At 32.6% G+C, this 23,585-nt stretch overlaps 3 protein-coding genes across 4 annotated transcripts; 2 read left to right on the top strand and 1 right to left on the bottom strand.

Moving 5' to 3' along the window:
- The first annotated feature begins 591 nt into the window (after positions 1-591).
- On the top strand, positions 592-5,980 carry LOC144834493 (TNF receptor-associated factor 4-like). The gene is made up of 5 exons (XM_078689314.1): positions 592-1,053; positions 3,581-3,734; positions 4,159-4,476; positions 4,763-5,102; positions 5,541-5,980. Exons 1-5 carry the CDS (start codon positions 722-724, stop codon positions 5,867-5,869), a joined length of 1,473 nt encoding a protein of 490 aa, XP_078545440.1. The 5' UTR covers positions 592-721; the 3' UTR covers positions 5,870-5,980.
- Positions 5,981-8,820: 2,840 nt separating this feature from the next.
- Positions 8,821-13,689, bottom strand: LOC144836183 (guanine nucleotide-binding protein subunit beta-like protein 1). 2 transcript variants are annotated; one of them, XM_078691417.1, is made up of 9 exons: positions 13,597-13,689; positions 13,185-13,373; positions 12,917-13,039; positions 12,647-12,762; positions 12,401-12,517; positions 12,165-12,293; positions 11,383-11,471; positions 10,828-10,931; positions 8,821-10,307 (listed from the first exon to the last, which is right to left on the bottom strand). In XM_078691417.1, the coding sequence occupies exons 2-9, from the start codon at positions 13,307-13,309 to the stop codon at positions 10,133-10,135; spliced, it is 978 nt and encodes a 325-aa protein (XP_078547543.1). In that variant the 5' UTR covers positions 13,310-13,373; positions 13,597-13,689; the 3' UTR covers positions 8,821-10,132. The 2 variants fall into 2 exon arrangements, with proteins under 2 accessions (XP_078547543.1, XP_078547544.1); XM_078691418.1 differs by having other exon boundaries at positions 13,621-13,637.
- A 119-nt stretch (positions 13,690-13,808) lies between these two features.
- Positions 13,809-20,356, top strand: LOC144834490 (GPI-anchor transamidase component PIGS-like). The gene is made up of 12 exons (XM_078689309.1): positions 13,809-13,923; positions 14,321-14,460; positions 14,817-14,916; positions 15,241-15,342; positions 15,774-15,914; positions 16,312-16,424; positions 16,966-17,086; positions 17,204-17,380; positions 17,623-17,933; positions 18,295-18,423; positions 18,985-19,145; positions 19,392-20,356. The coding sequence occupies exons 1-12, from the start codon at positions 13,875-13,877 to the stop codon at positions 19,510-19,512; spliced, it is 1,665 nt and encodes a 554-aa protein (XP_078545435.1). The 5' UTR covers positions 13,809-13,874; the 3' UTR covers positions 19,513-20,356.
- The last annotated feature ends 3,229 nt before the right edge of the window (positions 20,357-23,585 follow it).

Raw genomic sequence — 23,585 nt, 5'->3', positions numbered from 1 at the left:
ATTGGCGGAAGCACAATGTATGTGACTCAACCAATCACAGGTGACGGATCATTCGAACTGTCGCTTGTCATTGGTCAATTCGCTCGCGTTGCGTCTCTGTTGGAACCAAACTTTGAAACAGGTGCACGTTTGCAAAAAAGTAGAAAAGTGTCTTGACTTTTTCTTCAAATGTTTAGAAATTAACTCATATTCCGAAATAATCTACATAATCTAATATTATGCAAATTATCCATCCACGTCTTTTTTTGTTTTCAAATTGGAGACAACCCACAAAGTATTTATAATTTGTAGGAGACTTGAGATATTTCGGCAGTCCATTTTTTTTTCAAATTAATTTTCAGCTAAAACAGTTCATAAAATTATGTGTCTTTTAGTCGGTAACCTAATATTCATAATAATTAATTTTATCGGTCTATTTATCAGGTACACATAATAAGTTTCACATTTTACGATGTTTGCCATAACGTATAATACATAATCAATAACTTGGAAATATTGACAACGTAATATGCTCTGCTGACTTCAGACAATTATTAAGCGGTTTACAGCGTGCAGTGATGTTTTATCGTATCTAAGAGCCATCGATACAAATCGAAGCCTTCATAACTACGAATATTGGAATATTGATACTGCAACAAATATCGCATTACGACAGTTTCGAGACGATTCAATTTGTGAAAGAACTCAACGCGATAACAGTTTCTTCGGAGAACTTAACAAAATGCCAGAAAGAAGGGACAGCGCATCGTCTGCCAGTTCGGCAGCAAGTTCCCGCCGAAGTTCTCAGTCGTCTGATGATGAAGATGATCGACCAGGTTCCGCCGGTTCCGACGCATCTGATGATTCTCGTCCGGGATCAGCAGGTTCGAACGCTAGCGCGGAAGAGGAGAACGATCCGTGCTTGACGAAAGTAGGGGGTGTTTCGGTCTACTTTGAGGAGCCCTATGACAAGAAATATGAATGTGTGGCATGCAACCAGATCCTACGATTCCCAGTCCAGTTTGAGGAGTGCGGGCACCGCTGCTGTTCGTCATGTTTGCCTGAACTTCTAAGGTAGGTTTGGAAAAATACAATTATTATGAATGTTTAGGGCTACTGGTATTGGAACATTTTTTATTGTGTATAGGCCTATGTGCTTATTCTATGGATGAATTATGTATCATTCCTCCATGCTTATCCATTGGTCTGTACCAAACCGTAATGATAACGGCGCGGCCAACATTGCTTCCGAAGAAAAATAAATGAGAAAAAAAGGGAATTTTCATTTTGGAAGATGACGGGGTCGAAATTGTGTGATTGTTTTGGGTTGCAAAAAAACAATAATATATATTAACTTACAATGCGAAAACCCAAACTAAAATCATATAATTAATATTTCGACTACAGACAATTACTTGTTTCTGTAAGATCCCTGTAGGCCTAATATTGTAACAATGTAAATACATATTGCTGAATAAATGTGAATTTATTATAAGAGTGTTGAGATCTGATATATATCTTACATTTTTTAAATAACTAATCTTAAGATACAATTAAAATTATATCGCAGGATACAATAACTCATGATAATATAACGGCAACATTTCTTATAAAAACACAATTATCTATACAAAATAATGAATGCGATTTAGTTACATTTCGATAATCTATTTCGTTTATAGAATTTAAATGCCTAACTAGTAGAAATAACACAACCTTTTGGCATGATAACACTTTAGCATTGTGTGGATTTTAACGAAGGCGTTTTACACTTCTCATGTAATATTATCATGTTATATAACGCGTATTCACGGCAGTCATTAAAATGGCGAAACATAATAAATCTATGTTTATTATATTTTAATTTATTATACATGACGATGAAAGCGTCTCATAGCAAAAGTGACGAGTGCGTTCAAACACTGATGAGAAAGTCACGGCTTTTGTACGCGCGCGTTTTCAATAGTCTTTTTGGTGTCGCACGTGTGAACTTGAATATTTCGTAATGTTGTTGGCCGGAATACTGTGTTCACATGCTCTAAAGTTTATAAAACGGATTTAAGCTGATCCGAAGCATATCAGAGTTATTAAGAAGTGGACATGCATATGATATGTGAACTCTCCAATTCCGTGTCCGATATAATTTCGATGTACCTCCGACAACGCAGAGTTACGATAGGTTAACTCCGATATATATAGGTTTCAGAGGCAAGTTCAATTCAGAAACTGATGTAATCTTATTTTAACGTACATTACAACTTGACAAATGCTATATAGTATGAAGTAGGCATAATGTGTACTGTACTATATATTTTCTTTCAAATTATACAAGTTTCTTCTTTATTCTTATAAATATATAGATACATCTTTGAGCGTCCTGGGTAGGTAATCACACATAATTAGGAGAAAACAGATTAAATACACATCCTATCCCATATTCACACGTATATCAATAATAAAGTAACCCTGCAATGAGCATGTACAAACCCATTCACCCACTGGTCCCTAGCCTGTATCTTTTAAAGTGTTCACATTGATAGTATTGTTTGATCAATACCAAAAACATTAAAACCATCGGAAGATCATAATCAAAGATGTATAACGTAGCTGCGCTATGTAATCTTTGTATCTTCAGTAACGCCAAGGAGAGGCATACCATTAACGCGCGCGCGTACAAAAGACACACTATTGTAATCATTGTTTGAACGCCGCGAATACAATTAAGTATGCCTCATTTCCGGCATCACGTGGTTTTAATGATTTAATTGATTGAAATCATAACAATATAACATTATTGAGTTGTTTGTTATGGTTTCCATCGGTGGCCGAGTTGCACCGTATCAAATAATGCAACATAAACATATGCACTTGTTAATGAAAAAGAATGAAATAATATTGTTTTGAAATTGACCGATTATTAACCATTCTTCTCAAGCCTCTTACACATGGAGCATGAATAGAGTATTTATTTTGTTTGTTTTTTTGCCGTAAAAGATCGAAACAACGCTGCTCATAATAATGCATAATACCGGAATTCTAGAAAAACTCCGAACGTCGTATTTTGCAGAAAATTCAAGTCGAGTTTTGTTTGGCCCATCTTTGAAGTTTTCTTGAATATATCTCTTAGATAATTGTAAAACTAAAAGGAACAAAAAAACAAAATGACGAACTAGTCTTACATTTTCTGCGATATATTTTTCCCGCAGTCACCACACTTATTTTAAAACAATATTTATCAAACATTTGTTGCGGCATTCGATCTTTTACGATTTCAAACATTTAAATGAGTTTAAATAAATTGTTGAAAATGTGTTATTGGTTGATTAGCAATTTAGAACGATTTTCAGAATTGACTAAAGATGCCTATGGTGCGGCAAATTGGCCAAATTACCAATGAATAGTAGTTTACTACATTGTACTATTCTCAAATAAAATCTTGCAATAGTCAAGAAAGAAACCTTTCGGTTTTGAACTGAATATATCGTCTCTATTGCTAATCCGCAATCAAGCAAATATCTATGACGACTAAATGTCGATTCGGGATAGATATCCCATCCACATTTATAATTTTATCTAAAATTTCATTCTCCAAATTGTTTAGAATTTCGCCAAAGTGCCCACTTGATGAGAAACCCGTATCACGTGATAAGGTATACGTGGACACATCGTTTGGACGAGAAATTGGTGATCTTCCGATCAAATGCTACTATCACAAGAAAGGATGTGATTGGACAGGCGTACTCGATGAATGTAAGGTAAGGCTGCATTCACACGTACACTGTAGGTTTGACTTACGTAAGGTACATGACGGATTAAAATGCCAAAGTGTTCACATGATATTCATCATATTGGTATGGCCGGCGTTAAGATAAGACACGTGTAATGTAAAAGATCGATATTAAAGCTATAGGCCTAAACACCGCATTTAATCAGGATTAAAAACCCCAAATAAAAAAGGGTATAAACTTACCAAGTTATTTTCTTGTATGTTGTATTCCTTTGATTTGTGTCTACGTTTCCAGCTGAAGTACCACCACCATGTGTGCCCAAATAATTTTCTTTTCACCAATATTAAGCCGAATTAAGCCGAGTCTAGAACCTAGGCTAGTTGAAAGCCAATGTAGCACACATTTCTAGAATTGTGCATATATAATACAGTATGATCCGATTCATTTCCAGGATCACAATGGAAAGTGTAAATACATTGAGATGGAATGTCCGAACGTGTGCGGAGCCAAGTTCGAGAAGCGTTTTCTGGAATCTCACCTCAGCGACGAATGTAGCAAACGCATGATCACGTGCGAGTTCTGTGAGAAGTCTGTGTTTTACAAAGATGAAATTTCTCACTTAAACCAATGTTTGAAATTCCCCGTACCTTGTCCGAATGGATGCGACCAGACCGATATACCTCGAGAGCAGTTAAAGAAACATACTGATACAGACTGCCCTAAGCAGAAAATTGACTGTCCATTCGCAACCATGGGATGCGATTTTAAGGTAAGAACACAGGGGTTTCAGATTCATTCTAATTCCTCTAAAGCCTTGTCTACACTATCAAACTTTATGTGACAAAAAAATATGATGTGCCCAAATATGGTAGTGATCAAATCTATATATGGGCACATCACATTTTTGTCACATACAGTTTGATAGTGCTTAAAGGAATGAGTAGAATTATATAAAGAAAAGAATTAACGAAATAGTTCTTACCAACCATTGTCTTTAAATATGAAAAATAATTAAGTGTATGGATTTGTGAAATAAAAAGGAATTTCTTAAATAGACTGAGCGCCAGAAGATGCAACGGCATGTTCAAGACGATTCAATGACGTCAAAACACGTGACCATGGTCGGCTCGACGATGGTGAAGCATCAGGATACCCTGGACAAGCAGGTGGAAATGATGGACATCCACAAGGAGACGTTGGGCAACTGTCTGCAGAAGGTACGAGACCTGGAAAAGCTGTACGGATCTCAGTTGATCTGGAAGGTTGATCGATACGCGGAGAGGATGCAGGAGGCTAAAACCGGTAAAAAGATCACAATCTTCAGTCCGCCATTCTTGACTAGTCGACATGGTTATAAGATGGCTGTTTCACTATGCCTTAATGGAGATGGCAAAGGTAAGAGATGATGATGATGTCATTCTCTCCTATTGTCCAATTTAACAATCAATTGATCCAAAAATATGTCCTGACCTCACCAAATTACAAAACATAATTTTAACAAGGGAAGAGTGAAATTATACTTCACTCTTCGCTGATTTTAACAAACTACAGAACGTAACGGCATCTGGTGACATCAAACCACATGCTGGTTGTGTTGACCAGAAACTGTAAATAGACATGAAACTTCTTACATCATGATGTCTATCGCTGAATCTATTGGTATTAGTTGTCTCGCCATCGCAGAAATACCACCTGTTCTTCTACGATACTCTACCATAATTAGCAATACACTGGTTATTCAGGCCCAGTATCTCTTCTTTCTAAAACATCCCTTTTTCTCATTCTATTTCCCCGCAGTTTCAATATCTTAAAACGTTGTTTTTCTTCTTCCAGCCAAAGGTCATTTCATGTCCGTTTTTATCTGCATTTGCCGTGGAGAGTACGACGCTCTGGTACCATACCCATTCACACATCGAGTGACGTTCACCCTCATCGACCAATGTCAAGATCCGAAGGCCAGACGTAACATCTCTTACAGCATCAAGCCTAACCCGTGCAAGGAGAACAAACCGTTCCTGGGCAGACCTCAGGGCGAACGCAACGCTAGCTTTGGAACTCAGAAATTCGTACCATTGAACACGCTGAAGTCCCTTGACTACATTCGCGATGACACTATGTTCATCAAAGTCCACGTGGACCATGACGACAACATGTGTATCTAAGGAATTACGAACTTTCTAGAAATTGTACAGATTACGCTTCTGAGGCTTCTTGTTTATAAATATAAATTATCTATGCATTGACTAATATAAATTAATAAAATAGTCATCAGATCGTATCTTTATTAGGTACCAGGATCAGATCATATGAAATTACTATTATTAGGTACCGGGAATGGGAAAGGGTTCGGGGCAGGTATAGTAACAGGGCTATACGTTAACATTAATATCAAAAGGCATTGAGGCCTAAATATAACTTCATAGATCATAGATATTACACGATTTTCTAACTCAATAATATCGATCACGCGGCACGAGAAACATTACATTTGTCTTTGAAACAGTGCTTTATAGTATGTTTTGTAGTGCAAAAGTAAACATGCGCAGATCGACTGAGACGAATGTCTTCTCGTGAAGGGACAGACAGACAGACATTGTAAGAAACTATCGTAAATCACAAATTAGGTTATGACATTTATAAGAAAAAACGTTTTATTTGGATTAAAAAATGATCTAGGTTATTTAGGACAAGTAAAAAGAACAACATGTATAATAATATACTGTATCATTTGCTTTAATCACCCGTGTTGTAATTTTTTTGTTAAACCAAAACACAGTTTTATTATTTTTGTAAACGTATTATCGTCGATATATAAAATGTGTTTTAAAATTTATAGATTATATAATTTTAGCTTGAATTGAAATATTATTTATACTTTACCGTAGCTAAACATTGACATGACAAAAACATGTATTTCAATCAGTTTACGTAGGATGATTCCAAGGTAAACACAACATACATTAGCTATTTTACAATAGATATGTCATTAATAAAGTGCCTTATATCTGGATTGACGAAGGATGCCAATGTATTGGATAGCATCATAGTCAGCCTTTAAATTACTAGTAGGCCTACATCTCTATTTACATTGCAAACAAGGTGTATATATAATTATATATATTGAAAAAAAAAGGTTATTTTTTAAATGTAAAAAGTATGTGAACGTGAATAAATCTATAGAACACAGCAGCACTCTTCTATTTCCGATTTGAGTCCGATATTTGCGTGATCAGTGGCCTATCGTCAGTCACTTTGACGCATAAACGGAATAGGCCCCTATACATGTATTAGTGTGTTCATACGAAGAATCATAAACGTTTTAGTGAAAAACACGCAAACAAAAACACGGTGGGAATGTAGATTTTTACGAAGAGCCGAACGCATTGACTCACCTACATAAATGTTCGTTTGTAAAATTGTTTTAGTAAAGTCAGAAAAAACGGTGGGAAGTAACGATTTTCCTGACGTCAAGAAGATTATTGCCAGAATCGACGATTTAAGATCAATACCACATTAACATCACACGCTCTCGTTTGAGAGAGCCCCAGCAGGCAATATGTGCTTCCAGAACAGTATAAAACTGAACATCTAAAACAACTAATTACATGAATTAAAGCGTTGTTTCTTAAACAGCTTTATAAAGGCCAAATCGATTACCGCAATCAATAAATAAACGCATAAACGCATTATACTTCCAACTAGTATATCGTTCTTGTCTAAACATAAAAAAGAACGATTTATATTTCATATACTAGGCTCATTACTGTAATGATAAAAAACAGTAATATAACAAGGGAGATCTTCACATTGTTTGTTAAAATAAATAGATGAGTATCGCTTTATAAAAATGTATAAAAAATCTCGTCTCGTTGTAAACAACAGCTTGTTTGAAAATTGCAGAAAAAAAAGTATCGACACAAAGATGATGACCATTCCAGTTAGTGGTACAGTGAGTTTTTAAAATGTAAATTACAATACACATATCAGAATTGATGGTTAATAGAGATACGTGAAAATAAGTGATATTTATGTACGTGGAAATACGAAATTTTCGATACGTGAAAATATTCGATTTTCGATACGTAAAAATATTCGATTTCCGATACGTGAAAATATTCGACTTTCGATACAGTACGTGAAAATATTCAATTTTCGATACGTGAAAATATTCGATTTTCGATACGTGAAAATATTCAATTTTCGATACGTGAAAATATTCGATTTTTGATACGTGAAAATATTCGATTTTCGATACGTGAAAATATTCGATTTTCGATACGTGCATAAGCGATTGAGATACTGTACGTGAAAATAAGCGAGTTACATGCTTAAAAAAATTTCGAAATATGAGATTTTTTTATATGTGAGCATATTTTTTCTGTTAAAAAGTCTGGAGAAGGTTCTTCATAAAATTGTTTTGTAAATTAAGCACTAGCAACGAAAAATCTTATTGTTTGGCACAAGCAAAATAATATTAGAACCAAAACAGTTTAAAAAGAAAACAGATTACAAAACAGAACTTGATTAGTTCAGTATAAGATACAATAGACTTTCTGCCATCAGTCATATTAATGATTTTCAATGTGATGGATGGTTACTAAATTAGCAAATTGATGAAGAATTTACCAGAAATAGAAAGTCTTTCAAAATGTAATATCAATCTGGACGATTATCACGCAGAAAGTGTCCTATTCTTTTTATATCAGTGAGGTAATTAGAGATTGTTCGGACTGTAAGTCTGTAGTAATAACAGTTGCTGTTTTATGTTAAGCTCTGTCTACACTATCAACTTTTATGTGACGACAAAATTGCTGTACCCATATATGGACACGATAACATTATATTTCTACCATATTTGGGCACATCACACTGTTAAAAACATTTATCTGGTGTAGGTATGATCACATACTGATTTTCAATGGATTAGAAAAGTTAGAGATAAATGTAACCGAAAATAACATTTTACATTTAACTCAATCAATTCCACAATGTCCAAAACTATATGCGGTGTACCCCAATGGTCTATACTGGGACCATTATTGTTTTTGATTTATGTCAACGACATACCTAACACATCCAATCTTTTAAATTTTATTTTATTTGCCGATGACACAGATATATTTTACTCACATAAAAATAAAGACATTATTTATAATTATTAATGTTAAACTTATTAAAGTTGCAAATTGGTTTAAATTAAACAACAATATTCAAAAAACAAATATGTTCTGTTTAATTATAAAGTTAAAGCTTCTATTAATGATCATATTTTTATTGATAATTTTAATATATCACATGTTAATGAAACTAAATTCCTTGGTATCACTATAGATGAAAAATTGAAACCTCACCTTCATATAATTAGTAATATAATTTCGTGAAATATTGGCATTATGAATAAACTCAAATACATACTACCTTCTAATATACTCATAACCCTATATAATACCTTAGGTCTACCGTATATTTCATATTGCAATTTAATTTGGGTCGTAACTATTGGTAAATTTGAAACATTATGGACAAGCCTTGAATCTTCACATATTGATCATCTGTTCAAATTACAAAAGAGAGCCTTGAGAATTTGTCATGCTGTCATTTCAATCTCATAGTTTAATGTTTTGAACATCTACGATATTAATAAACTCCAAACGGCTCTGTTCATGTCACAATTTAATTATTCCATCTCATATTTTTTCATTATTTGTTAAATCATCTGACAAGCATGCATTTAATACTAGACATTATTAACCGAAGCTTTTACAACAAACCTTAGACGTAATTCTGTTTTATATATTGGTCCCAAACTTTGGAATTTTTTAATTTTAAATATAACCTCAAGACATCTCTGGTCTGTACATATGGTGAGTAATTGCCTGACATGCACCATCTAATTTGTTTTGCCTGTTTATTTCCTTTTTTCTAAAATAATGCATCGATTACATTTCCATTATATTGGTATTACTATTATAATCTGTGCCATAACTTTACATATTTCCATATGCATATTTGCTTTTTATCCCATAGGCCTATCCGAATACTACTCTGTTTATTTATTTATTATTTTTTTAACTCATGTTTTTTTCTACTTCTTTATTATCTTTTTTAAAGCATATTTATAATTATAATAATGTATGTATAATGTTGCAATAGGGGTCAGTTCTTATTTGACCTCCATCCACAATCATGTTTCTTTTAATCTAATTTATAATTAATCTATGTTTTATTAGATGGTATGACTGTATTATTTGGTGTGCGTTGAAAATTTAATAAAACAAACAAACAGAAAAAACATTATTTTATAATCTTCAAGTCAGCTGTACTGTTGTAGTACAGCTGTTAGAGCTACCCCTTCAATCAATCAATAAACTTAAATAATTTTTATAGAAGTTTATGAACATTATTAAAACTTACAGAATAAATTGTCATGACTGGTAGAGTGACCAGATACTTATCAGGCTATCCTTGCCACCTACCGCCAATAATTGTCCATGATCAAATTCCGCAAGAGGGTACGAGAAGGCCAGACTGAGGATGCTCTCTGTATGGTAGTCTAGAACGGCAAGTGGTTTGCATTTTTGAAAAGAAAATAAACGGACTCTGAAGAAAAAAGAAACAAAAAGATTCATTCAATTTTGCCAAAATTTATATTTATTTTTAATTCAATTATCAAAATTAATTTGAAAAATGTTTTTGCCGAAAGGTCATAGTTTGTCTACCAAACATTGGCCTAAGACGGTCTAGGCAAAGCTTATGGATTTTTGCTCTCTGCGGGTGAAATCAGTTATTGCAGGCGACGATTGTACACTGCATAGTCCTTGAGTGATTTTTTGTTATCCAATGAGAAGCGTTTGTCTTTAGGAGGACCCTGTGTCGTCAAAGATCCTCTATGTTATTCTAATTATTGACCCTTTTTTGGGATAACGAATTATGGTCTTTGCAGATTGGTCTCTAATTAGGAGAAATATAAATAACCAGCTATATTGTGTTCATCTGGATAACAGGAGTGTGGTCTTTAATTGGAGGTATTTTTATCCAGAGAAATTCCTTAAGAGACTTGTATAGTAAATACTGTTTAAAAAAAACTATGCATACATTAAAGTAATTTACATTTACTCACCTGTTATCCCAGCCACCTGTAGCGAATATCTTATTATCTTGTCTAATCTTGATGTCAGATAAACCAGCATTTGTTAATTCATGCTCTTTAATTACAGATATTTCCTAATAATATAAATATGAATGTTTGGGTCAACCGGCTCAGCTACAGTGATAAATTTTAATTTTTAATTTTATTTTTCAATTTCAGTTTTTTTGTTTTGTATATATTTAAATAGACCAAATAAATAATGAAATGAAATAAAGAAATTCATTTACACTTTGTTTTGTTTTTTTTATTAATAATGGAATAGAATCTGAGTTTTATATCATTTATTGGTGTCATCATGAAGAAATTCTGAGGCAGTCATCCAAAATGGAGGATAGGGCGGGTTAACTCTATGTTTGTTGTTTTCATTGGCAAATCCATTAAATGTTGTATATACAAATACAGATATAGATTCCTTTTATTATCCAATATAATGGAAAGTACAGTGCTCATATCATGCTTAAATATCGCACTAGAAACGTCTATTCTTAGTTTTAAAATATTGAATAAGATAAAAGAATTGCTTACGGAAGAATCAACGTGCCAAAGTTTGAGAGAATTATCAACCGAACCTGATACACCTCTCATCGTGCTAGTTGAAAAATCAATACACATAACTGAAATGAAATGTAATCATTATATTATTGATATAACAAGATTACTATATAACTCATTTATATTATTATGAAATAATTAGTTATACAGGCCATAATAAAAGATAAAATTATTATGAATTATATATTAATATTTTCATCAATTTATAGCTTGTACTATTGATTATGTATTCATAAAAATATGAATATCATTGTTGTAAGGATACAGAATGTATTATATTATACAAATAGATTCACAATGCACATCAATACATGGCTTATCTTTTAAGTGTTATTTATAAATAATTATATCTTGTATGACAATGCACTTTTACCATACAAAACGTTTGGTATAATATGGTAGTTGTGTACAGTGGGAAGAATATTATATATATTATTAGTAGGATTTGCTAGAGGGAGCTTGGCTTATTTTTTTTTTTTTTTTAAATTTCTTTTATATGGCGCTTTATACTGACAGTACAAAAAAAACATAAAATTGCAAGAAACACAAGATACACAAAAAAAAGGTAATCAGGCCTGCCATGGATACCAACGTCATCGGGCGAGTAACTTAATCATCCCACACTGTAAATGGATCTTAAGTTTGCTTTTAAAAAGTGAAAGTGAGGGTGACTTACGAATTATGTTTAATATTATTATTGTTAACATTCTATAACAAATACTTATTCAGTCTTATTTTGTACTAAAATGTATTACCTGGTTCCGAATGCATTTTTAGTTTTGAAACAATTTCTTGCTTTTTGGTATCCCACAATGCAACAGTACCGTCCTCATAACCAACTATTAGTTGATGATTTGATATCCACTTCATACACATTACCATTCCTATGAATTTAAAAAAGGTACAAAAAAGTTAACAGAGTGGATTTTTCTTTTTTTCAGCAAAACTTAACAGTTTTATCAAAAAAAAAAGGATAAATTGTGTCACTAACCATATGATTCTGGTTTAGTTGGAACCAAATTGGAAATTGGCTCCCCTGTCTGTAAATGGAATAGTCTAACTGTTGCCAGTTCACAAGTTGGTGTTGCAAGAATGTGACTACCATTATCTGTAAAGAAACATTCAAAAAAAAAATTAAAATTACTAATTTTAACTTGCCCGCCTTATCTTTACACTTGCCCTTCCTGATGTATAATGAAAATTATTTAATACCAAAAAGTAAATGCAATTTTCTAACCTTCAGAAGACAATGCACATTTACAAAAACTGACAGAGGTAACCGGAATTTTGTTGCAAACTTCTTGACGACCTTCTCTGAAGTCCCAGACACAAACATTGTTATCACGGCCTTGACTATAAGAAAAGGGAAGAAATTAAAAATATTCATCTGATAAAAGTCACTTCTTGATAATGTTAACTTGGGAGTTAAGTTTAATAAAGTCAGGTTCGTGGTACTCCATTTAAATAACCCAGAATTATACTGATTTTAACTAAACTTGCAAGATACCTTATAAGATTTTTTTCTTGATATACTTTCACCCAGATGACGGCTTCTTTATCATGCCCCTGTAGGGTCTGCGCCACCCTCCTTGTTTTTAAGTTCCATAACTGTACCTCTCCAGTTGAACTTCTAAAAGAAATTTAAGTAACCAGACATTAAAATAAAGTAAAATGGTACATTAATAATTATATAAATATACATAAAATAAATCAAAATATTATCGTATATTCATAAGAATAATTTGATTTTTTAGGTAGATGAATATTCAACTTACCCAGTAACTAACATATCTTGGTATGGTTCATCTTTAGCAGTATTGTTGTTCATAAATGTCATTGAATGGCTAAATCCATTTAAACCACGAAGTACAAATAATGGAGATGGTGATGGCTGAGTCATATTTATTTTAATTTTGGAAAATTATTTAAAATTTTTATTTGGATGAAGTTTTTCCAGGACAAGTCTGAAAGATATAAAAGAACTGGTCTACCACATCATTTATACGTCTAGGCCACAGTAATTCAACTGAAGACAGCAACTTGCATGCTTCCTCCTACTAATTCGTGCTTCAAATAGCAACTCCAAAAACGAGGTAGAAGGCTTAACATAAAAAGTAAATTTAAGAATAAAAACCACAAAATATGCTATTTATAGTGATTCGTTTGAAACTCTATAACTAAATCTACCGATCTATATTGCTTTTAACAAACATTGTTCATTTGAATTTAAATATGCAGCAAATAAATTGTTCACTTCTTGTGCACATTTTGTAAACAAACTTGTTTAGCCAGTGCAGCACGTTGTATTGTAAAAACGAAATTGATACGGTCCAACAAGGTATACTGTGTTTTAGCTTGTATATTATCCGTATTTTTTGCTTTCCGACTATTTTGTAAATAAATGACGGACCGCGAGGACAACCTTTTGCATCTAAATCTTAAATTTCCATATTTTTCATATTTAAATGGAACGAAAACTCAAAATAAAGATTGCTCCAAATTTTAAAAAATATGGTAAGTATTTATCTACTTTGATCTAGGATTTTAATGCAATTTTACGTGTCGTTAAATGGGCTAGGCCTCTTGGCTAGGCTCAGCAAGGCAAAGAAATCTGGAGGACTGCCGCACAGAAAGGCTTTGGTCGGTGTGTCGAATTATGACTATGAGGAATAACTGACAGTATTATGTATATATTCATTTCAGATATGAACACGTTTATACTCTTAAATATTCAACCTGGTCTGCAATAAGAAAAGTGATGAAGCAAATACTGATTATTTATAATAAAAATACTGTCATAAAAAGGCCCCTATTTTTTTTGGTATTATTTTATTATAATGGGTACCACCAACATAACTTGTGATGTGTTTTTATTATTATTAATATACCAATCCATTCTATTTATTATTAGGTGAAGCTAACAAAAACTATGCAGCATTATCAGTGGCTTTGATTTGCTTAGTGGTTGGTGTACCAATGTGGTGGTCAACAACCACGACATATCGAGCAAGTTTACCATATTCAGAAATAGACCAACTCGCTGCATCTAAGGTGAGATAAATAAATAGCCTACAATTGCATTTATGCACGAGTTATGCACTTGTCAATTGTATGACCCACTATACGACCCCTGGGAGAGGTGCGTCATTTGTCTGATGTTCATCATACCCTATGAATACCATGACTTACCTTTTAGGTGACCATGACGTACCCATTTTGACACACTATGATATGATATGGTGAGTGGTAAAGTGACCGACATTGACACACAATTGTTCATTGACGTACCATCTAGGTTTTTTGACGCATCCATGACATACCTTTGGTCGTATAGTGGGTCATACAATTGACACATGCATTAGCAAAAAAATATAATTCATATTTCGAATTATTACTGTATATTTCAGATAACTGTAGTCATACCTACAGATGTGTGGATTTGTCTTGAGCACACACAGGGAATAGACGCAACTTCTTACCGAAAACTGGAACAGAAACTGAGTCTTGGTGTGTTGAATTATAGATTTATGAATTAAAAGAAATCTATAAAAAATAGTTTCTTGAATTTTACCTTTGTTTTGTATTTTGAAAAACTTAATTGTAAAATCAGTGAATTTAAATGTAGAAAAAAGTGGAAAGATTACTTAATATCTTTAAAAACATAATTGATATCCTAATAAGAGGAACGCTGCACTGCTGGCTGCCATGGGTCCGTGGAGGGCCCAATCCGAAATTTCCTCAGTTTCCAGTTAAGCTTGAGGACAAATATAAATACCTTTACCTTACCTTATACCTTATATGTTTTTTTCAAACTTTTAATCATTTTTCAAGGAATTGTAAGGCTTGGGGATCTTTCAATTAACTACAATATTTCAGTTCATGAATGTTCAGCAAAAACAACAAATATTTTATCAAAGAGCAAAACTATAAAAGGTAAGACAACTATGTGAAATGTTTTTAATAAACATTCTTAATAAATTAAATTTTGGCTAAATAATTACACTCTCCTAATACCAGAATATCTTAAAACTCTCCCTAAACCCTTTTCTTGAGGTCCCAGACTATTTATCATTAAACAACACACATTCAGAATACACATTATTATCATCATATTACTGTAGGCTAGCCCAATCTAAAGCCTTGTCTACACTATCAAACTTTATGTGACAAAAAAATGTGATGTGCCCATGGACATGATGATGTCATATTACTACCAGATTTGGGCATATCACTACCATATTTGGGCACATCACACTTTTTTTTGGTCAAACTAGTTTGATAGTGTAGACAGAGCTTAATATGGTGTCCGGTGTATTGGGAGAGTTGACTGTACTGTACTGTATATTAAACTTGTGCTTTAATAGATTTTGATTCAGAGCTAGAAGAGACTAACAAATTGGTAATGGGAAAGTCCAACGTCTATTTACTTTCTGAACGACGTTTTAATTCAACGACTCAAATTATTGTGAGTCAAAATAGAAGAGGCTATGTAAAGTTTCAAAAAGGTAAGCATCTGAATAATGATAATTAATATTAGAAAAACATACCCCCTTCCCCCCTCCCCCACCAACTCATCTCCTACAAACATTTTTATAGTGTAATATTATAAATATGCTTCAATTATAGTATGATATTTTGTGATTCGAACCCATAATCTTTAGATAGCTATTATGACATCATATTGTACTTTTAGACAAATGAGTTTGCATTTATCGATATTAAGAACTTGTAATTGTGTAATTATTGATTTTTGAAAGTAAATAATTTAATCTCTCTCACCTAGAATTAATTACATGTTACCATGGTGATAATTGATTTGTTTACGTTATGAATTTAATTGTGTATTCTTTATTTACACATTAATATATCAATTTACTATTATTCTTGTTTTACTTCCAACAGAAGATTTAGATAATACAGCCACTGCTGTTTTGGGGTTAATTCGAGATGTGTTTACAAATGAAAATATAATTAACTCTTCTTGTTCTGCTTCCAAAGAATATTCACATACAGAAGTAAGTCCCAACATAATGACTGATAAAGTAACTACTGTAAAACCAGAAAGTTTCGCGACATGAAACTTTCGCGAATTGGTTACATCGGCCATTTTTGCGACATAAAACATTTACGAATATGAAAAATAAACAATATTGTGTATGCGCGACCTTTGAGTTATAAAGACGCTAATACATAAGCTATTGTATACAGTAGTAGGCATACAGTACGTTCTGAAAATTATTCGCGACATGAAACTTTCGCGAATCCCAATCACTCATGAAATTTGCGAAAGTTTCTGGTTTCACAGTAATTTAATATAATAGCTAATAAAACTAAAAAAAATTAAAACATCCAGTAAAATAATTTCATATATAATACACTAATCAATAATTACAGATTAATAATAATTATTTATAGACCCATTGACCAATTATTAGTTTATTTTTACATTGCATTATTAATTATTTAAAAATACTTAATCTTTCGTTTTTTTTTCAAGTAGCGCTAATTTTTATAAATATTTTACATAATTAAAAAAATCTTGTGATGGTATTATAGGATGACATAGACAGCATGAGAGCATTAAGGTCAAACCCAGGGTATGAACTTTCATTTAACCTTTTGAACCCTGACCCAGCAAGTATACATTACACGTGGGACATCGCAAGTGGTATTCAATGTAAGTCCCATTTGAAAATGTACATCGATTATCTGAATATACAAACAGCTTTTGACATATAGTACAGTACATCGATATCAAATTCCTAATATTTTACTTACATTATTTTTTTTATAGCATATTTGCGACCATTTCTAGATAAATTATCTGAATTTGCTCATTTTGGCGTTGAGTCTCAAGTTCTATACTACACAAAGCTAGCAGTAAAAGCTAGGAAATCTGCGAATGTTAATGGGTATATATTGTCCTATGACCTTCTTCCGCATGTTATCAACCCTATTGAAGCCAGGCTAGGTAAGTAACATTTGAATGAACTTCTTGATTGCGCAATAGGAAGCTTGACCTACGTCCTACGCATTAGTGCATCGTTATTTGTCTGGACATACCAAAACTTTGTTGAGGAATCGAGTGAGAAAGCATTTCCCAATTATTATGATGTAAGACTAGCTCCTAGAGTTGTTACAAATCAGAGTCTTCCAAATGCCATACCTATACTACCGAACTAAAAAGAAAAACTTATTTTATTTTCAATACAGGTAGTCACATATCCACCAACCCTGATCTAAACTTCATCATTTACCTACCAACCCAATCGCAATCCCCATTGTATGTGATGGATGCGGAAGGCAACCAAAGTCCATACAATGCCTTCCTAAGCCCTCGCTGGGGCGGTGTGTTAGTGTACAACACACCAGAGGATGGTGAAGTTGATAATGAGGGTCGCCTGAAAGTTGACATGCAGGAAGTGATGGAGGTGTTTGTGGGTCAGTTGAGGTTACTAATTGGAATACCTGATCAAGCAGTGACTGTTCTACATAGCAATGAAAACTGTGGAATAACTGATTGGGTCAGTAATCAATATAATTGTTTGTGAAATTTGGAAAAAAATACAGAGATTGAAGGTTAATATATTTGTTTAAACATCAATGTGTAGACAATAATTTAAAAGTTTAGGCCTAACTGTCTAGACTTAGCTTTGCTACACATGGACGACATATTGGACCTTGATTGATAAGAAGAGCTGAGTGTTTGCGCATGCAAATAAAATCTGAAAAAGTTTTTACCATAATGTCAGGAGGTGCTGACCAAGAACTATAGAATTCTTGTTTCTTCTGGCCTTAATATACCAACTAATGGCGTGATACCTAAATGGAAAAAGCTGTGAACTGTAAACTAAATAAAAGAATTTTCTTGAATAAATCTTATAGGAAATGGATGTGTTGTTTCGGAGTAAGACATTGGAAAATATTGCATCAGCATCTTCAACTTTGACCTCTCTTTCACAACTTCTAGCAAAGATTCGAAACATGGTGATAAAAGACGATGTAGCTAAACAGGTAAAAATAGCTTTAATTGTTAGATCTGGTTTTAAATTGTAGAGGGCGGCATACTACATTTGACAGAATCAATCCACACAGAAATAAACAAATTGTGGGCCTTTAACCTATTAATCAGCCCATGGAGGTATACCACCATGATCAAACTATTACCTAACAATGAAGTATCTCATTCATTCATTCTTTATTTAGCCTTTAAAATCGAAATACATTTAAAACATAGGTAACAAAAACAAGACAGGTGGAAATCTAAGGAGGCAAGGATAAGCAAAAGCAATTAAAATCGCTGTAGCTCACAGGCTTGCTTATCTATCCAGTACATAAAGATAAATAAAATACACATTAACGATCTAAATATAAATAAATTCTAAGTGACAAAGTATAGCCTATTACTACAGTAGCGAATTATTTTTAATTTAGTAAAATGTCAGTACCCAAGGAATTTAATATTTATCTCCAAAACATACAGAAGTTGTTCATATGTTTACTTTCCAAAAACAATTTCAAAGTTTCAATAAATAATTGATAAATAATAAATAAATAATTGTTTCCTTGTTCTAGGTATACAGTGCAGTGGAAATGATACAACTAAGCAAGAAATTCCTGGCAGAAGGCAACATTTATCGGGCTTTTCATGCTTCTAAAAAAGCAATACAAACATCAGAAGAGGCATTCTTTGATTCCTCCTTGCTAGAATTACTTTACTTTCCTGAAGATCAAAAGTTAGTATCATTTATAAAAATCCAAACAAACAATAAACACATGAGATGAGAATCTAAATCGAGATAGTCTATAGTAACTGAAAGGAAAAATAAAATGATTAAAAATGTTTAAATGGTAGTAATCAAGAAAAGTGGATACACTGTATTAGCATGATGATAAATAAACAATTATCAGGATTGTCAAAACGTTACTTAATGAATCGAAAAATAAAACAGTTTAGTTTATTTGTGTCCATTTCTCATCAGGTACGCAATATACATCCCGTTATTTTTACCCATCCTAATACCAATTGCCGCATCAGTGTACAAATCTGTGCTGTGGCTCAGAGGCAACAAAAAGGAGTCATCAAAAGACAAGGAAGACTGAAACAGAAAGATGCATTAGATGGTGTTAGGTCTCTGGGGCTGGATGGCCTGAATAGCATTTGTCTTTTACTGCAACACATGATAGGATGATATGCATATAGATGTTTCTATGCAACTTTGATGGTAGCTATTACAAATGTAAATTTTGTTATAAAATGGGGGAACTAAATTCCATGCCTCAATGATGACAGGCAATCAACCTAGTATTGATTGGAATGGGAATGAACAGGATACCGAATGCTACACTATAGATATTAAGAAGTTAACATATTTAAAAAATGAAAATTAATAGAGATCATGACCTCCAAGAGCTGAAAACAGATTTTAAAAGCAATGAAGCAAAGATAGTCATTTGGAATTCCATTTCATATAATTTTGGGGAAAATGGAGAAAAATCATGTGCACTATTATTTAAAAGCAAATAGTAAGACAAGACGAGGTGCACGAGGTGTGATGACATTGTTCCAAGGGAACTGTAATCAATTGTCATTTATTAACAAGCAAGCATATTCTCTGTACTGTATCTATACTTTTCCAGTATCATGCAAAGTAATAGTGTCACAAATGTATCACATGTGATGCCAATGTTAGTATTCACACACAGACACTTATCATACCTCATAAAGAGGGCCCTTGATTGTCAGCATTCGCTGTTTAGGGTCACCCTCTAAAATAAGGTGAAATAAATATAATAAATTAGGCTTATGGCCTTTGATACAGGCAAAACATGTCGTACATATGACAGATAATGCCATACATACAGTACAGGGAATCGGATAAGCAAGCAGTTATCATGAAGTACTTTTGTATGTATGTTGTGTATATTTTCTGAATAAACTATTACAATGAAAGAAAGTCAACAAACTCTCTTCTTTGACAACTCATTGCACATTTTATTTAATACCATGGCAGATTAAAAAATCATTTGCATCAGGCTTAATAATTCTACTGCAGTATTTATCATACAAACACAGGCCTAGGTTAGAAATGAGTGAGTTTGCAAATACAATAGCTCTGTCTACACTATCAAACTTTATGTGACAAAAAAATGTGCCCATAATGGACATGATGATGTCATATCACTACCATATTTGGTCGTGAGGTGGTTTCCCGATTAATCGTATGATCAAAACAGTACTGGATATGACCAACTAGCATTCATGTTCCCAACTAATCATCCATTCATAGAAGTACTGATGAAGAAGTCAATCTGTGGCGACAATAGAATGAACCCGAGACCTGACTATCTTCGACTTTTAATATTTGGGCACATCAAACTAGTTTGATAGTGTAGACAGAGCTTAAGCCTAAGGGTGTGTGGCACAAGATGAGATGCTAACACTATAAAACAAGACAAGATTTTCTGCACATCGTGAGCAGATAACCATAATGCTTTTTTTGTCTTTGCATCATCAAATGATTACATCAAAATCTGGTAAACATATGATGCTTCTAAACTTCAGATTATATTCAACCAAACTGTATTTATGGGCGAGCACAAATAAACATTTTTTACAATTTGGTAAACTCACGCTTGTTATTGTCAGACGGAGTTTCTTAAGAAAGCTTAACTTTACCTATTCTATCTTTACTTTATAAGCAATATATCAAATGAGTGTTTAATACAGCTATTCTTATACATTTAAACATATTGGTTAAAAATATAAAGGTTGTATTACTCGTTATTCAGATACATGTGTACAGTACAGTTTTATTATCAACATATTTACAGTAGGCTAATATTTTTATACAGTCAATTTATTAGTAGGCCTATGTTTATATGTCTTGAAAGCTATTTAGTACTATAATATTGGAAATAATGCTTATAAATAGAAATAAGCATATACCGTAAAATAGACCAATAGAGACTCAACTACCGTACAAGAACAGTTTCAGGGGCCTTGACGCTCATGTCATGCAAAATGAGAAGTGTTCACATAACAGTGTTATAGAAACACTAAGATAAGCTTTACTTGTCTTCGACACAAAAAATACTAATTATAGTTTTTCTGCTTGATAAAAATTTACTTTCAATTAAAAAAAAAGATAAGATGATTGATATAAAGTTTGCGGTACAACGCATATGGTATTCACTCCTGAGGACAATGAAAGTAAATTTTTCAAGATGAGTAGTGTCCAGTACAAGAGGTCATTAGCTAAATATACAGAAACCAAAAGTGAAATCAAAAGACAGAATATTTTCTCTATAAGAACTATAAATTGTTGGAACTCTTTGCCAAAAAATATGATTGAATCTCAAAATCTAAATCAATTTAAAACCGCACTAAAAAAGCACTGGTCTAACCACCTGTTAAAATACAGCCCTTATGAATCAAAGAAGAATATGTTCTGATCAAGAGAGTCACAGAAGCATTAAGTCTCAAAATCCAGGTTGATCCAGGTAGGTAGATATTGATCGAAACATCAAGTAACCCAACAGTCCTTTTCTGAACTATATTTATGTGGTGTACCGCAAACTTTATATCAACATATTGATTTCGCCATGCAAACCTTCAAACAATATAAAATGACCAAAGCTCATTGGACGAAAGTTACTTTCTTAAGTACATGGTATACCACAAGCCTTTGTTTATCAATCAAAAATAGACAATAATATATAATCAAAGCTTTTAAACGTTAATTTTAAAATCCTAAAAACTTGCTTTATGGTTCAAGGGTCAACCAATTTAAAATAAAATTCACTGCATATAATTTGGTAGATTATTAGCAAGGTAATTCATACTAACAAATACTTTTGGAAATAAATACTGAATAGTATCATGGTGTACCAATTTGGAAACAGAATCCCTAATATGGTTTAAAGGCATACCTAAAAGGCTATTTATCATAAAGCTAGTCTTATTGAAATATTTTTTTTATTCCTAAAAAGTCAGTTGCATAAATCGATTTACTAATTTTTCACAATTTTAATTACAATATCTAAAATGAGATAATAGATATACATTTGGTCCATATTTTACTTTAATAGTAGTCAAAACATTGTCAAATTTCCTATTAGGCCCTATATCTACAAATGAAACATTTTCTCATTATGAAAAACAAGCTTAAGCAGAATTCTCTACTACATTAAGAGCCTTCTGCTGCCAAGAAGTACCACATTTCTATTCTTTAAAATATGGGACATCATGGGCCTGTGCAACGGTGTCCACTTTTGAACTTGGTGTTCAGTTTTAAAATGTAAATGTACTACATAAAGCACTGAACTTTTTTTTAAACGGCGGGCAAAAAAAAAAGAAGAGTATAGTGTGCGGTGTCATAGTGTTCCCTCTCTCTGAGGATCTGCACCAGTGTACTACACACTTGTTAAAATTCTTCTATAGCCTTGCTATAGCATGATATAGCACAACATTTCAGTACTAAACTTTCTAACTTTACCAAAGATGGACGATGGTCATTACACCAGAGGAAAAAAAAACCTGTATCCTCAAACTACTCTAATAATGTGGTGCTTCTTACAATTAATGTTTGCTTGAGACTTGTGCTAATAAACTAGAAAATCTAACAAATTTGCATATACATAAGACTTTAAAATATAAAGAATATATCTCTAGATTATTTAATGTAGGTGATTGCGAGATACATGAAACAAATTATTTGGCATAAAACTGATAAAATTCTAACAATCACATTTAAAAATACTATATCATATATAACATTTGTGCTCATATAACATATATTTGACAAACTGTACTGCATAGTTTAAAATAAAGCAATAATATAAAAAACACAATTATTAGCATAACTGTCACTGGTATAAGGTTATGTGGTATTAGGTCCTAAAATGGTCCTTATTTTGAGGGCGACATTGTCAAATAAAAAAAATATTACTAATATACAAATAAATAAATTTGTTCCTTGTTGTTTTATCATGCTAATTACTTCCTCATTTACATACAACCTGTCCTATTGGTGTATAAGTACTCTAGGCGTTGTTTTCTGTTCTGATGATGAGAATAGTTTCTCGAAACATGTCACATTTTAAGCCAGTTTGCTTATTCATTAAATGTCTTAAAATATTATGCAAAATTGCAACTACTATTTATCACTAATACT

Source organism: Antedon bifida, chromosome 2 (assembly GCF_963402885.1).
Source record: "Antedon bifida chromosome 2, ecAntBifi1.1, whole genome shotgun sequence".
NCBI lineage: Eukaryota > Metazoa > Echinodermata > Crinoidea > Comatulida > Antedonidae > Antedon > Antedon bifida.
This window is presented reverse-complemented; position numbering and strand designations above follow the sequence as displayed.

Coding starts and splice junctions, on each gene's coding strand:
- LOC144836183 (XM_078691417.1), bottom strand. CDS start 13,309: ATGACTCAGCCATCACCATCTCCATTATTTGTACTTCGTGGTTTAAAT. Junction 13,040..13,184: donor CAAGATATGTTAGTTACTGG/GTAAGTTGAATA, acceptor AATTTCTTTTAG/AAGTTCAACTGGAGAGGTAC. Junction 11,472..12,164: donor AAAAATGCATTCGGAACCAG/GTAATACATTTT, acceptor ATTTCATTTCAG/TTATGTGTATTGATTTTTCA.
- LOC144834493 (XM_078689314.1), top strand. CDS start 722: ATGCCAGAAAGAAGGGACAGCGCATCGTCTGCCAGTTCGGCAGCAAGT. Junction 3,735..4,158: donor GCGTACTCGATGAATGTAAG/GTAAGGCTGCAT, acceptor ATTCATTTCCAG/GATCACAATGGAAAGTGTAA. Junction 5,103..5,540: donor CCTTAATGGAGATGGCAAAG/GTAAGAGATGAT, acceptor TTCTTCTTCCAG/CCAAAGGTCATTTCATGTCC.
- LOC144834490 (XM_078689309.1), top strand. CDS start 13,875: ATGGAACGAAAACTCAAAATAAAGATTGCTCCAAATTTTAAAAAATAT. Junction 14,917..15,240: donor GGAACAGAAACTGAGTCTTG/GTGTGTTGAATT, acceptor TCATTTTTCAAG/GAATTGTAAGGCTTGGGGAT. Junction 17,381..17,622: donor CCCTATTGAAGCCAGGCTAG/GTAAGTAACATT, acceptor TTTTCAATACAG/GTAGTCACATATCCACCAAC.